This window comes from Rhinatrema bivittatum, chromosome 3 (assembly GCF_901001135.1).
Source record: "Rhinatrema bivittatum chromosome 3, aRhiBiv1.1, whole genome shotgun sequence".
Lineage (NCBI taxonomy): Eukaryota > Metazoa > Chordata > Amphibia > Gymnophiona > Rhinatrematidae > Rhinatrema > Rhinatrema bivittatum.
The window spans coordinates 524,145,742-524,159,394 of record NC_042617.1 but is presented as its reverse complement, the minus strand read 5'-3'; the positions used below and the strand labels follow the sequence as shown (position 1 = coordinate 524,159,394).

Genomic DNA, 13,653 nt, shown 5'->3' with positions numbered 1-13,653 from the left:
GACTTGGTACACTGAGCATGCCCTATACCACACATCCACGCAGGGTCCCTCTCCAGTCTTATAACAGAGAAATATATATAGGAGAAATCTAACTCCGCAGGGTGGTGGGCAGATTTCATGAGGACCAACATCCTGCTGTCCTTGGAGAAGACCTGTTACAGGTAAGCAACTCTGCTTTCTCCGAGGACAAGCAGGATGGTAGTACACTTGAGTGAATCCCTTGCTACAGGCTGCTCCCCAACACAAAAGGGAACCAACAGACATCCATCCAGGTGCCAACAGGCACAATAACAGCGCTGTTGGTAACAGACGGGGGAGACAGCCTGAATCAAAACAACGGGCCCTAGGTGGGGAGAGTTGAGTTCTATACCTCAAACAGATTCTGAGCAGACTTTACTGTCGCATTGGCCATCTCTATCCAGACAACAGTGAGATGTGAATGTGTGGAGAGAACTCCATCTCACAGCCTTGCAGATCTCTTCCATGGGAACTGCTCGCAAGTGGGTCACAGATGCTGCCATAGCTCTGACAGAATGAGCCTTGACATGACCAAGATGAAGTCCCGCCTGGGCATAACAGAAGATGCAATCTGCTAGCCAATTGGATAGTGTCTGTCTGACAACAGCAACACACAACCTATTCCTATCAAAAGAAATTAAAAAGTTGGGTGGACTGTCTACAGGCTTCTGTTTGCTCTAAATAAAAGGCTACGGCTCGCTTGCAGTCCAAACTGTGCAGTGCTTGTTTGCCTTGGTGCAAATGGGGCCTGGGAAAGAATGTTGTCAGGACAATGGTCTAATTAAGATGGAAGTCTCATCACCTTAGGCAAGAACTTAGGGTGCATAACCCAGACCTCCCTGTCATGATAAAACTTAGTGTAAGGTAGATAAGTCACTAAGACCTGAAGCTCACTGATGAAGTGACTGCCACCAAAAATATGACCTTCCCTTTAATAGTTCTTGGCTCCCAATTTTCCTTTGATAGAGATCTTGTTTTTGTTACTCTAGTAGCATTGTTTCCTGTAATGTTTCGAATAGAAATGATATATGATCTCTTATTTCCTTTAAAAAAAAAAAATATGACCTTCCCGGTCAGGTACTTCAGGTCACAGATGCGCAGCATCTCAAAAAGAGCTTTCATCAGCTGAGCCAAGACCATGATTAGGTCCTAAGACACAGTGGGAGGCCTTAGGGGAGGCTTCTTCTGAAGCAGGCTCCGCATGAAACGTACAACTATAGGCTGTACAGAGATGGGCATACCATCTACACCCTGGTGGTATGCATCAATTGCAAGGACATGAACTCTAATGGAGTTGGTTTTTAAGACAGCTTCCAATAGGTGTAGAAGGTAATCAAGCAATTTTTGTTTGGTGCAGAAGAACAGATCTAGGATCTTCTGCTCATACCACATGAAAAGCCTCCTCCACTTCAGTCTGTAGAACTTTCTAGTGAAAGGCTTTCTAGAAGCCAAAGGATCTGAGACAAATCCTCAGAGATAGAGCGGTTGCAGGATTAACCTCTCAACATCCAGGCTGTGAGCATCAGGGCCTGCAGTTTGGGATGCCATAACCTGCCTTGATCTTGCGTGATGAGATCTGGAGAAGTCCCCAGACTTGTCAGTCTCCGGATGGACTATTCCGGTAAGGAGTGGAAACCAGACCTGACTTGGCCAATAAGGGGCTGTGAGGATCATAGTCCCCTTGTCCTCTCGAAGCTTCAAAAGAGTCTTCGCCACTAAAGGAATCAGAGGGTATGCATATAGAAGATCCTTGCTCTAATGATGGGCAAAGACATCAGAGGCAGGTTTGCCATCTGACCTGTACATGGAGCAGAACAGAGGCACTTTTCTGTTGCAAGGAAACATGAATAGATCTACGTCCGGGTTCCCCCAGAGATGGAATACCTGATTCGCTATTCCCTGGTTTTGTCCAGGGACCATTCATGGGGTCTGAAGGTACAACTCAGTCTGTCCACTACCATGTTCTCCATCCTGACCAGGTACATGGCCCTGAGCACCATCCCATGGGACAAGGCCCATGACCATATCTGGACTTCTCTCCTTGTTGATAATACCACAGTTACCTGGTTGCCTATTTGCATCAGGATAACTTTGTTGGACAGCCGATCTCTGAAAGCCCATAGCATGTACCTAATCGCCCGGAGCTCTAGGAAACTGATTTGGCAACAGTTTTCCTGAGCAGACCAGAGAACCTGGGTGCTGAACCCATCTACATGAACTCTCCAGCCCAGGTGGATACATCCGTGGTTAGGACAATTTGGGTAAGAGGACCTTGGAAAGAAATCCCCCGTTCCTGATTCGAAAGTACCCGCCTCCAGGACAAAGTCCCGGAGGGGTAAGGTGACTCGGATGCGATCCTGGAGGTTTTACGTGGCCTAGCATCACAGTAACCTCATTGTCCACTGGGCCTTGTGCGTGTACAATCGTGCCAAGGGAGTGACATAGACGGTTGCGCCATATGGTCTAACAACCTCAACATGTGTAAAGACTGACACCTGCTGGATCTCTTCCACGATGGTCATCAGGGTGATGGCCCTTTAATGAGGCAGGAACGACTTGGCCTGAGCCATGTCTAGCAGGGCTCCTATGAAGTCCAATTGAAATGATGGGCCGAGATAGGACTTTACATAGCTGATAACCAACTCTAGTACTCCAACACATGGATAGTCAAGCGAAAGGACCAGACGGTCCCTGCCTGAGATGTGCTCTTGACCAGCCAATCGTCCAGATAAGGGAAAACATGCACCCCCCAGCATGTGGAGGTGCGCCGCTACTATAGCCAGACCTGTTGGGCTGAAGCAAGCCCAAACAGCAACACCAGATACTGGAAGTGCTGTTTTCCCACCATGAATTGGAGATAATTCCGGTGACTTGGGTAGATCTCGATGTGGGTGTACGCGTCCTTCAGATTGAGGAAGCATAGCCAGTCCCCTTTTTGTAAAAAGGGGATCAAGGTGCCCAAGGAAACCATCTTGAACTTTTCTTTTCTTATAAATCTATTCAAGGCCTTTAGGTCTAGAATGGGACATAGTCCTCCTGTTTTCTTTGGAATCAAGAAGTACCTGGAGTCTAAGGTTAAAGTGGGACACTAGTTTGCAAAGAACCGCATCCTGCCCTTGACTGACAGATTCATCGCCCCGGGTACAGGCACCTGGACTACGCTCCCTTCGACCCAGTCAAAACCCCTTCTCTGGAGTTGACTGAGGTGCCAGCTGAGCCTTGGGAGCTCTCTGCTTCCTAGGATGGCTGCGGGAGCCCTGATGCTGATGACAGGAGCAAGGGGGCGGAGGATAGTACTTCCTCTGGTGAAAGCGACTTCTTCTGCCCCAATTTCGTCGACCTCCTAGCAGAGGAGGATGATTCCAGAGTGCTGGTGGAGAGTTGTTGAAGGGTTTCATGTTGGTCCTGGAGCTGGGCCACCACATCCCTCACCCTATCTCAGAAGAGATTCTCCCCAGTACATGGCACATCAGTGAGTCATTCCTGTACTTCCAGTCAGAGATCAAGGCCCGTAGCAATGCCATTCTGTAGGCACCAATTCCCGCTAGAGAGACTCTCGATGCCGTTTTGAAAACATTGTAGGTTGCATGGACCTCATGTTTTCCACACTCCAGGCTCTTAAGCACCAGTAATGGTATCAACAAACAGGATAGATGCCAGATGTCCTTTTTACGCATTTATTGTGGTGGAGACATAAAAATGCCTGACTCAGGCCGAGTTTCGTCACTACCCAAGTGGCTGCCTCAGGGGCTATGATAAAATACATAAATATTAATACAAATATATTTTTGCACATACATATTGAAATAATAAAAAAATAAATAAGGTACACACCATTAAATAATTAAAAACATGAATACAAAAGACTTAAAAAATAGTTACGAATAAAATGGTGACAAACATAAAGCAGATAAAAATCATAAATACATAAACATTACATAGATAAAAATCATAAAACTTGTAAATACACCGACCAAATTAGTGGGCAACATACACAACTTAAAAACTGAGTAGAATGGACATAAAAGAAGATTGCTGATACTAGGCATAACAAACATATAAAATGGCTATATGTGTGGTATTATAAAATTAAATGTAAAGTGCTCACACAAAAATAAATAAAATTAAAAAAAAAAAAAAATTCAAAGAGACTATATTGCTCAAAGTAAAAGGCTGCTGAATAGTGAAGAATTAACCTGACTAGTTCAAGGATTTGAACATGCATATATCGTATATAATCAAGGTTTGAACCACCAGTCAAAATCTGTCTGCATTAGATAATTCAAAATGTGAGACTATAAATATTACAATTATAATCACTCTATGTGTATCCTGTCCATCAAAAATAATTTGACACGACTGCTTCGGAGAGCATTAATTCCTGCGATGCATCAATATTCCATGTGAATATACATCATTCAGATGGTGCTCTAGCCTGCTTCACACTTAAATCATTCAAAATACCAGTTCTTATTGTACTTGGTTTATTCCTTGATTGACAATAAAAATTATTTAAACACAAAAAAAAAAAAATAAATACCAGTATAAACTTAAAAAGTGGTGGGCCGGTAAGTGTATTGTTTTTATTATGAAAAACTTCCTTTCCATTGAAAAATAATTTTAATCTTCCTTTCCATTGAAAAATAATTTTAATCTTACTTCCTAATCTTGGTATTGAACTGGTCAGGTAAATTGGGTAGTGGCGAAACTCGGCCTGAGTCAGGCATTTTTACATATCCACCACAATAAACGCATATAAAGGACATCTATTTATTTATTTTTAACTTTTATATACCGACATTCTTGCATCAAATGCAAATCATACCGGTTTACAATGAAACAGAATAAGCAGGAAATATGATTCCTTAGTCTAGCATCTATCCTGTTTGTTGATATCATTACGGCTTTCATAGATCACCTCCCTTCCTGTTTTGTTGGTCCATCCTTAAGCACCAGTGACATGAGGGTGTCCTGCTGCTGCTGAGGCAACTGCTTGGCAACCTCTTGCACCTGCATCTAGATGTCCCGCAAGTACTGGCTCATGTAGAGCTGGCAGGAAGCTATGTGGGCAATGAGCATGGCCCCCTGAAAAACGTCTCTCCCAAGAGCATCCATTGTTCTATGCTCCTTCCCTGGGAGCACCAAGGAATGGGTCCGAGACTGCTTGGCTCTTGAGAGAGGATTAGACTACCTCTATCGCTAAGCTTAATATAAAAAAAAAAAAAAAAGTCTCCTCAATGGTTTTTCACTGAGAAAAGTCTCTAATAAAAACATGTTTTTAACCATTCTGTTTAATCTAAATTAAAATTTCTCTCTAAAGTTTGCACATATCTCAAAAAACAAGGAAGTGAAATATTTTGATTTCAGCTATTAGAAATATGACAAACACAGAAACAGAAAAAAAAAAACACCATTCAGCTTTGTTTAGATTGCAAATCCACACCAACTATCCAGCTTTACAATGCTTACTACTCCCTCAGGCAACCCTGTGCTTATCCCATGCTTTCTTGAATTCAGATACTATCCTTGTCTCTACCAGCTCCAGTGGGAAGCCATTCTATGCATCCACCACCCTCTCTGTGAAGAAATACTTCCATAAATTACGCCTCAGCCTATCTTCTTTCACCCCCATGCCATGACCCCTCATTCTCTAGAGCCTTGTTTCCTTTGAAAGAGCCCCACTTCCTATGCATGGATACCTCAGAGGTATTTAAATGTGTCTAGCATATTTTCCCATCTCATCTTTCCTCTAGGGCAGTGGTTCCCAACCTGGGGTCCGCAAGACCATCTCAGGGAGTCCTCCAAAAGGGATGCCAGAAAGTTTAGCTAGGGAGAAAATGATTTGGCTGCTTCTACTTGTAATTAGCTGAGCTGATGCCACAGGCCAAGAGAGTGAGAGTGGGGCCTATTATGGCCTCAAGAACTTCACCTCTCATTGCTGCAGACTAGCATAACGAGGGACAGAGAAGGGCTATTCACACCCATGAGAAGCCTCAAGCTGCATGATTAGTGAAGGTGGGGAAGCAGAGACTGATTGTAAACCCCAGTGCTGCACTTCATGAGGATGTGGAGAAGGGCAGATTGTGCCTTTTCAGCTTCTGTTGCATAAGGAGGAAAGCAGAGGAAAGTTGGATTATCACACCGTTGGGAAACATTTCCCACTACAGCCACAAGCTCTGCCACTGGCATGAGAGGAGAGCAGAGCTGCATCAACAAATGGGCCGATTCAGTACGGTGCGCTCAGGCCGAGCGCACCGTTAGCCCCCGTTTGGCTGCGCTATTTTTACCCCTTATAAAATAAGCGGTAATAGCACATGGAAAATGTGTGGCCAACCCCCCTGAAACTAATAGCGCCCGCAACATGCAAATGCATGTTGATGAGCCTATTAGTCCCGCGCGATACAGAAAGTAAAATGTGCAGCCAAGCCGCACATTTTACTTTCAGAAATTAATGCCTGCAGGAGTTAATTTCGGCCGGCACCGGGAAAGTGTACAGAAAGCAGTAAAAACTGCTTTTCTGTACATCCTCCGACTTAATATCATAGCAATATTAAGTCGGAGGCCCCAAAAATTAAAAAAAAAAAAAAAATCTTTAAAAAAACCTGCCCGCTGGTTGGAAAACAGACATTCAATTTTGCCGGCGTCCGTTTTCCAAAAAAAAAACCCAAAAAAAACAGATGCCGGTAAAATTAAGCGTCGGCTGTCAAACCCGCAGACAGCCGCCGCTTCTGCCAATAAGGAGGTGCTAGGGACGCGCTAGTGTCCCTAGCGCCTCCTTATTACCGCGGGCCCTCATTTGCCTCGGAGCGCAGGCTCTCCCACGCATTTTTCTGAAATCGGCCTGAAAGTAAATAGAATGTCTCAAAGGAAGGAGAAAATGGTCCTGGGGTTGCCAGTATAAGAGGAAATACAGGGAAAGGGGAAATACAGGGAAAAAGGAATGAGACAGGAATGAAGAAATGGCGGATAAGGAGCGGACAGGAATCTCTGATTGACCTGGTTAAGGGGAGTGAGAGTGGATGGCAGTCTATCAGAGGAGAGAAGAAGAGGACTCCCAGGAATCATGCTGGGCAGAGGGAGGACTAGAAAGCCACAGAAGGGAAAGATTACTGCCAAGGATCAAGGAGGAGGGAGGACAAGACAACAGTCAAGTTTGGATGTGACATTAAACACAAAAGTTATTTAGGGGGACACACAGACAGACATGGAGCCTTCTTGCCTTTGAAAAGCAGACTAGTGTTTACTTTGTCTAAAATCTAAATTATTTTGTGACTATCATTTTCTCTGTGTGTTTTTAAAAATCATAAAAGAAAATAAAGTATAAAAGAAAAACAAGCTAAGAGGGTCAATTTTCAGGGAGGGTAATTTTCAAAATTTCTAAAGGTAAACATCTGTCTACCTATTTAATAAGGCCATTTAAAAATTGCTATTCCTTGCCACTGTTGGTAAAAGTACCTGTAGCTATGAACAGCAGCAGACTTTTACCTGCAGGGGAGGGGAAGGAGCAGGGCTAGGTTGGTGGAGGGAAAGTACAGGGATTTCATTTTGAAAACCTTGTGCACACTTTCACAGATGTAATTTATACCTGCTTCAAAGCAAATGAAAAGTCCACAGGAACCAAAGTCCTGGCTTTCCCTCGCCAGCTCAAGTTTTTAAAAGGAAACTTCATGGACAGTTTCCCTTTGAAAATTAGATTGCACGTCTGCAGGTCCCGGTGCAGATTTTCTGCCAGGCCATCCAAGCTGTCAGCCTGGAACTTTTTTGAACTTGCTGTCTTTTCCCCATTGCAGCAAGACTGGAAGATGGAACGGCCTCAGTCTTCAATTACAAGAGCACTTTTTATTTATTTTTTTGCAAAATAATTTTTAATTGTAAAGACAAGCATTTCCACTAGCACTGCAACATATTCAAAAACAATAGCAACAAGAGAACAAACAGTACAGTAGTGATGCTGGCCTCCTGTTTAGTAACAATACCCACCCCAATAAGAGTGTTGGGAGTGGTGGGGCAGAAACCTCCACCACTCCCAACACATTCAAACTGCACAACCAAACACACCACATACACCCCATTCAGACAACCACCTCACCTTCCAACCACAATAGCACCCCCCCCACACACACAACCCCCCGCCCAAGAGCCCTAAAAACATTTAGGGAAAGAAAAAACCCTGAACAAGAGAATTTAGTAGCAAGGCTACTCAGGAGTTACTCGCCCCGGGAGAGTTGGTGTACCAAGTTTCAATATATCCTGCTGTAAGCAATTGAGTCTGGAAATCCAAGGTGAGAGAAGAGTAATAGCAAGCCCAGCAATCTGCATATCGCTTATTCCTAGGCTGAGGAGTCTTGGGAAAATCCATGCGTTCCAGCAAAATCATGCCCATCATGCGATGATGCCAGGCCACAAGTGAGGGTGTACTCGCAGGCTCAATCCACTCAGCAAGTATTGTTCGGCAAGCTAGTAGAAAAGCAGTCCTGCCAAAGCGATCCTGTGCCCCCGTACATTTCACAAGGGGCGCCTGCGGTCCTGCCAATAGGAGCACAGCAGACAATCGTAAAGGTATCTGAATACATTTATTGATGCAGGCCAGTATATTTTTCCAGAAAGTCTCCAGGAAAGAGCAGAGAATCAGCCGATGCAACATGGTACCCTCTGTTGTGGAACATTTAATACATAGTGGAGAGGAGAGACGACCCATTCGAAAACAGCGCACATCGTCACAAATAGCATGATGGATAATCCGAAATTGCAGGTCGCGCAACCCGCAGTCCTTCAGTCGTTTATGTACAAGAGCACCTTTTAAGTAGCTTTGGAAATTGCTCTCTATATGCATTCAGTAAGATCAAAGTTTTATAAGTTACGAATGATTCTGGAGTGCACAGCATTAATTCTTTTGTTATGGCATGCAAAAATTAAAGAGAAGTGTTTGAGGGGGTCCATGAAATTGTTTGAAGCTGTGAAGGAGTCCATGTTCCCTGAAAGTTTGGGAACCCCTGATCTAGGGTATACATATTTAAATCTTTTTGTCTGTCCTCATATGCTTTTCAGTGAAAATCATGGACCATTTTAGTAGCCACTCTGTGGATCGACTCCATCCTATTTACATCCTTTTAAAGATGTGGTCTCCAGAACTGTAATAATATTCAAATGAGGTCTCACCAGGGTCTTTTACAAAAGCAACATCACCTCCCTCTTTCTGCTGACTATTTCCCTCTATGAACCCAGGCATCTTGCTGGCTTTATCCATCATCAGATATAGTCACCCCCAGATTATGCTCTTCTTCTCTACACAGGCTCTCTGTTTGCTTGCTGCCCTGTGGACTCACCGCTCCCCCTCTATCTGTAGGGATTTGTGCTCAATTCTGCTCCTATCACTGAACTACCTGCCTGCCTGTCCGTCCTTGCTTTACTGAGGGCTGCAGTCTTTGTTCTCTACAAGTTTGCTCTGTCATTGATTATACTGTCTAGGCTTTCTACCTGCTTGCTACTCTGATCATCTCTCTCCCTCTGATGATGTCTGGAGCATGCTAACAAGTTGTCCATGCTCATGCTGGAGGGACATGCATCAAAGGAGCTTAAAGCAGCCTGCTTCTTCATGTGGCTTTTAAGTTTTAGGGTTGTTTTCCACTCTCTGTTCTTCCTTCAATTATTACCTGTTTCCATTCTAAAACATTACTTATTGGGAGATTATATTTTAAGCCAACAAATACGGTGCCTGGACCGTCCTGAGTGAAGCCTTTGGCTTAGGAGTTATAGTCTTACTTTACCTGGCTGCCAGGGAAGGCTGAAATACTTTATTTTGAGTACTCTAAGTTTATTTTTATTCCTGGCTCTTTCTATTATGGATAATAAAAATCGACCCAAGTACTGAGGTAGAGCATGTGTGAGGGAGATCATCTCTCAGTCTATTTGTTGGCAGGAATTTTCCTTGCATCACTAAATTCCTGGGCAGCAAACAGAGCATAGTATGGCAATGAGCCTTTGTGGGGGAGAAACAGAAAGCAGGACTGAGGCGCAGTAGCAGGCTGTGTGGTCCCAGATGTGGAACAGCAAGGCGTGCTTACAGGACAGGCTAAAGATGTATTGGCAGAGCTCTGCACAAGAGGCTTGTATAGCTCCTGTACTATATCTTTATTAAAATGAAATTTAGTGTAAAAAACCAGCCTTGTAGAAAGAAATTACTAGGCAGACACCAAAGTCATAGTAACATAGTATTGTCAGTAGAAAAAGACCAAGTGGTCCATCCAGTCTGCCTAGCAAGCTTCCCATGGCAGCAACTGCCGTTCCGTGCAGGTTACCCCCATGCCATATTTTAAGAATAGTAATACTTAAAGCAAAACCAAGTAACTGTAAATCCACAACAAAATTACTGCAATATTTTTATATGGTCAGCAGCCTTTCTGATAATTCAGACAATGCTTTGCTTTTGGACTTGGCCATAGAAGCTTTACCCCAATCATTAGTACCTCAAACCTTAAAAGTTGGGACCCAGTGTTCACTGACTTCAAAATCCAATAGCCTTTTTTTTTTTTCGTGTCCCATTGTCAAAGCGGAGAGCGATGTTGCAGTTGTGTCTAAAACATCAAGGTAATTAGTTAAGGATAGTAATCACCCATGCCTTCTGGTTAAGGGTACTAACTGCCATTCCATGCAGGTTAACCCATGTACCCTTTTCTTCATCATCATCTTTGAGCCTTTAAGAATCTACAGTGTTTATCCCATGCTCTTCTGAAGTCATTTACTGTTTTCATCCTCACCTCTTCCGGAAGGGCATTCCAGGCATCCACCACCCTCTCCATGAAAAAATATTTTCTTATGTTGGTCTGAATCTTCCCCCTGCAGTTTCATTTCATGACTCCTAGTTCTACTGTTTCCAGCGAAAAAGGTTCAAAATTTGTGCATCGTTAAATCCTTTGAGGTATCTGAAGGTCTGTATCATATCTCCCCTGCACCTCCTCTCTTCCAGGGTATACATATTCAGATCCTTCAGCCTCTCCTCATAAGTCTTCCAATACAGACCCCACACCATGTTGGTCTCCCTTCTTTGGACCGCCTCCATCCTGTCCCTATCCTTTTTGAGATATGGTCTCCAGTACTGAACACAGAATTCAGGTAAGGCCTCACCAAGGGCCTGTACGAGGGCATCACCACCTCCTTTTTCTTGCTGGTTATTCCTCTCTCTATGCAGCCTAGTATTCATCTGGCTTTAGCTATTGCCTTGTTACATAGTGACTGCCAATCTGAAGGTGGCAAGGCTATCACCTTAAGGTCCCTTTTCACAGTCTGTGCACATCAGCCTTCCCCCACCAATCACATTCAGATCTTTTGGATTACTGCACCTCAGATGCATGACTCTGCACTTCTTGGCATTGAATCCCAGCTGCCAAATCCTCGACCAGTCTTCAAGCTTTAAATCTACCAGTCACTCTATTTGAGGCTTTATTTTTGTTTTGTTTTGTTTTTTTTACAGTATACGTGTTTCATTTCATGGCAGGTAGTCACAGCTGTAAGCATTCAAAGTACCTAACAGAGAATACGCTCTGCATCTGCACAAGATGACTGGAAGCTAAAGCATGATTATTAATTTAAGTATTCACTGTTCACATATATGAAAAAAAATTCTTAGTATTTCACAATCACCCATTTTACCTGGTTTCTCCTTTAAAAATCCTGGTACACACCTCTTTCACACCCTCCCCCAATCACTGTCACCAGGTGACTAGGTTTGTGTGGCTGGAGACTCACCCAGGAGCTTGGACAGCAGCGTGGCTCGGGCCTCCGTGATACCTGGGAAGTAGGGTTTGATCAGGTCCGCCATTGTAACCGTCGCTAGGGAGTTAAAAGCTGAAGAGATCGTGCTGCATGGGAAGCAAAAGCCACACAAATCAATAGCCATAGTGAATATCAAGAAAATGGCTTATGTACATGGCACTGTGCACGAGACTGGAGATTAAAAAAAAAAAAAAAGGCAAGCAATACAAGGTTACTGCACATAAATGCAGTTTAAACACTCCTCTAACCTGGTGCTGAACGTACTTCCACTCTTGACTGACTGCTGCAGGTACTCTGATTATTAGGCAACCAGAGAGCAGTTCTATATTAAACATGGAACAACTAATGCTATTACTCAACAAATAACAAAAACTGTAGTAAATACAGTATATGTGAATGGCATCTTGCAGTCAATTCATGGGTAAATCTGAATAATTTCCTTTTATAAACACTGAAGCAAACCCTAGAGGTAGATCTTAAAACAGTACGCGCGCGTACTTTTGTTGGCGCAACCGGGGCCAACAAAAGTACACCGGATTTTATAAGATACACGCACGTAGCCGCGTGTATCTTATAAAATCCGGGGTCGGCACGCGCAAGGCTGCGCAAAATCGGCAGCCTGCAAGCGCCAAGCCGCGCAGCCTGCCTCCGTTCCCTCCCGCGTCCCCCCACCTTCCCCTATCTACCCCACCCCCCAGCCCTACCTAAATCCCCCCCTACCTTTTGTTGTGCAAGTTACGCCTGCTTGCAGCAGGCGTAACTTGCCCGCACCGCCTTGGCATCCCCCGGCACAGGCCGCAGTGCCGGGAGACTCGGGATCGCCCCCCCCCGAACCATCGCCACACCCCCGGACACGCCCCCAGATTGCCGACACCCCCGGACACACCCCCTCCCGCCCCTTTTACAAAGCCCCGGGACTTACGCGCGTCCCGGGGCTTTGCGCGCGCCGGCAGCCTAAGCAAAATAGGCGCGCCGGCGCACACAGGGCTTTTAAAATCTTGCCCCTAGTGTAACAGAACAGGGAGGGAAGCCAGATTAACTACCCCAAAACTAAATAGGAAAGTATCTAATCCAGGAACAGAAGGACGTGAGTGAAAACACAGTCACAGTTATACAATACTGTAAGCTGCCCTGAACATCATTTGGAAAGGCGGGATAAAAAATCCCAAAGTTATTATAATTAGAAGCAGGTTCTGAGGACAGCAGGGTCCTATCCTGAAAGTTTTATGGTGTTGGTGAAGTGATGGACAAGAGACCAGGGAGGATATGACTTGGATCTCTGCTTGAACCATAATTCTATACTGGCCATGATGGTAGGCAAACTATGACATATATTAGGCCACATCCAATATGTTGTTTGAGGAGGATTACAGTTTTCACATCCATAATAAATCAGAATTGCTTACCTATAACAGATGTTGTCCAAGGACAGCAGGATGTTAGCTCTCACACAAGGTTGATGTCATCAAATGGAGCCCTATAATAATACAGAAACATCATATCTCTAAAGCCGATGTAATATTAAATTTAATGCTCATTTGTTAGCAAGACTTGGAAAACTTCATAATATATGACATTAACTCACTTTAAACCAGCCGTGAACCACCACTTTTTTAGCGATACTTTTTCACGCTTATTTTTTCTTTTTTTTATGTGTGTGTGTATTTCTGGCTTGGTTTTTTAAGCGTTAATTTGTAACCTGATTGTTTGTCACAGGTTGTCAAATTTTAATCATTGGTTTCCAAGAGATATATTCTTGAGCATTAGTTTTTAGACTTTTACATTTTAAACTTTTAAAGACACTGGCACTTATTGGCAATTCAGAAGTGCTGCTCTCTTCTTACCGATAAGTGCCAGTGTCTT

General features: G+C 43.9%; 1 protein-coding gene across 8 annotated transcripts in view; it reads right to left on the bottom strand.

Annotated features, from left to right (window-relative positions):
• The window catches only part of SLC5A6 (solute carrier family 5 member 6), a 377,063-nt gene that overhangs the window by 233,567 nt on the left and 129,843 nt on the right, over positions 1-13,653 (bottom strand). For all 8 annotated transcript variants that reach the window (XM_029596258.1, XM_029596266.1, XM_029596264.1 and 5 more), the window contains exon 10: positions 11,764-11,876. In XM_029596258.1, coding sequence (XP_029452118.1) covers positions 11,764-11,876 — 113 coding nt within the window. The remainder of the gene's footprint in view (positions 1-11,763; positions 11,877-13,653) is intronic.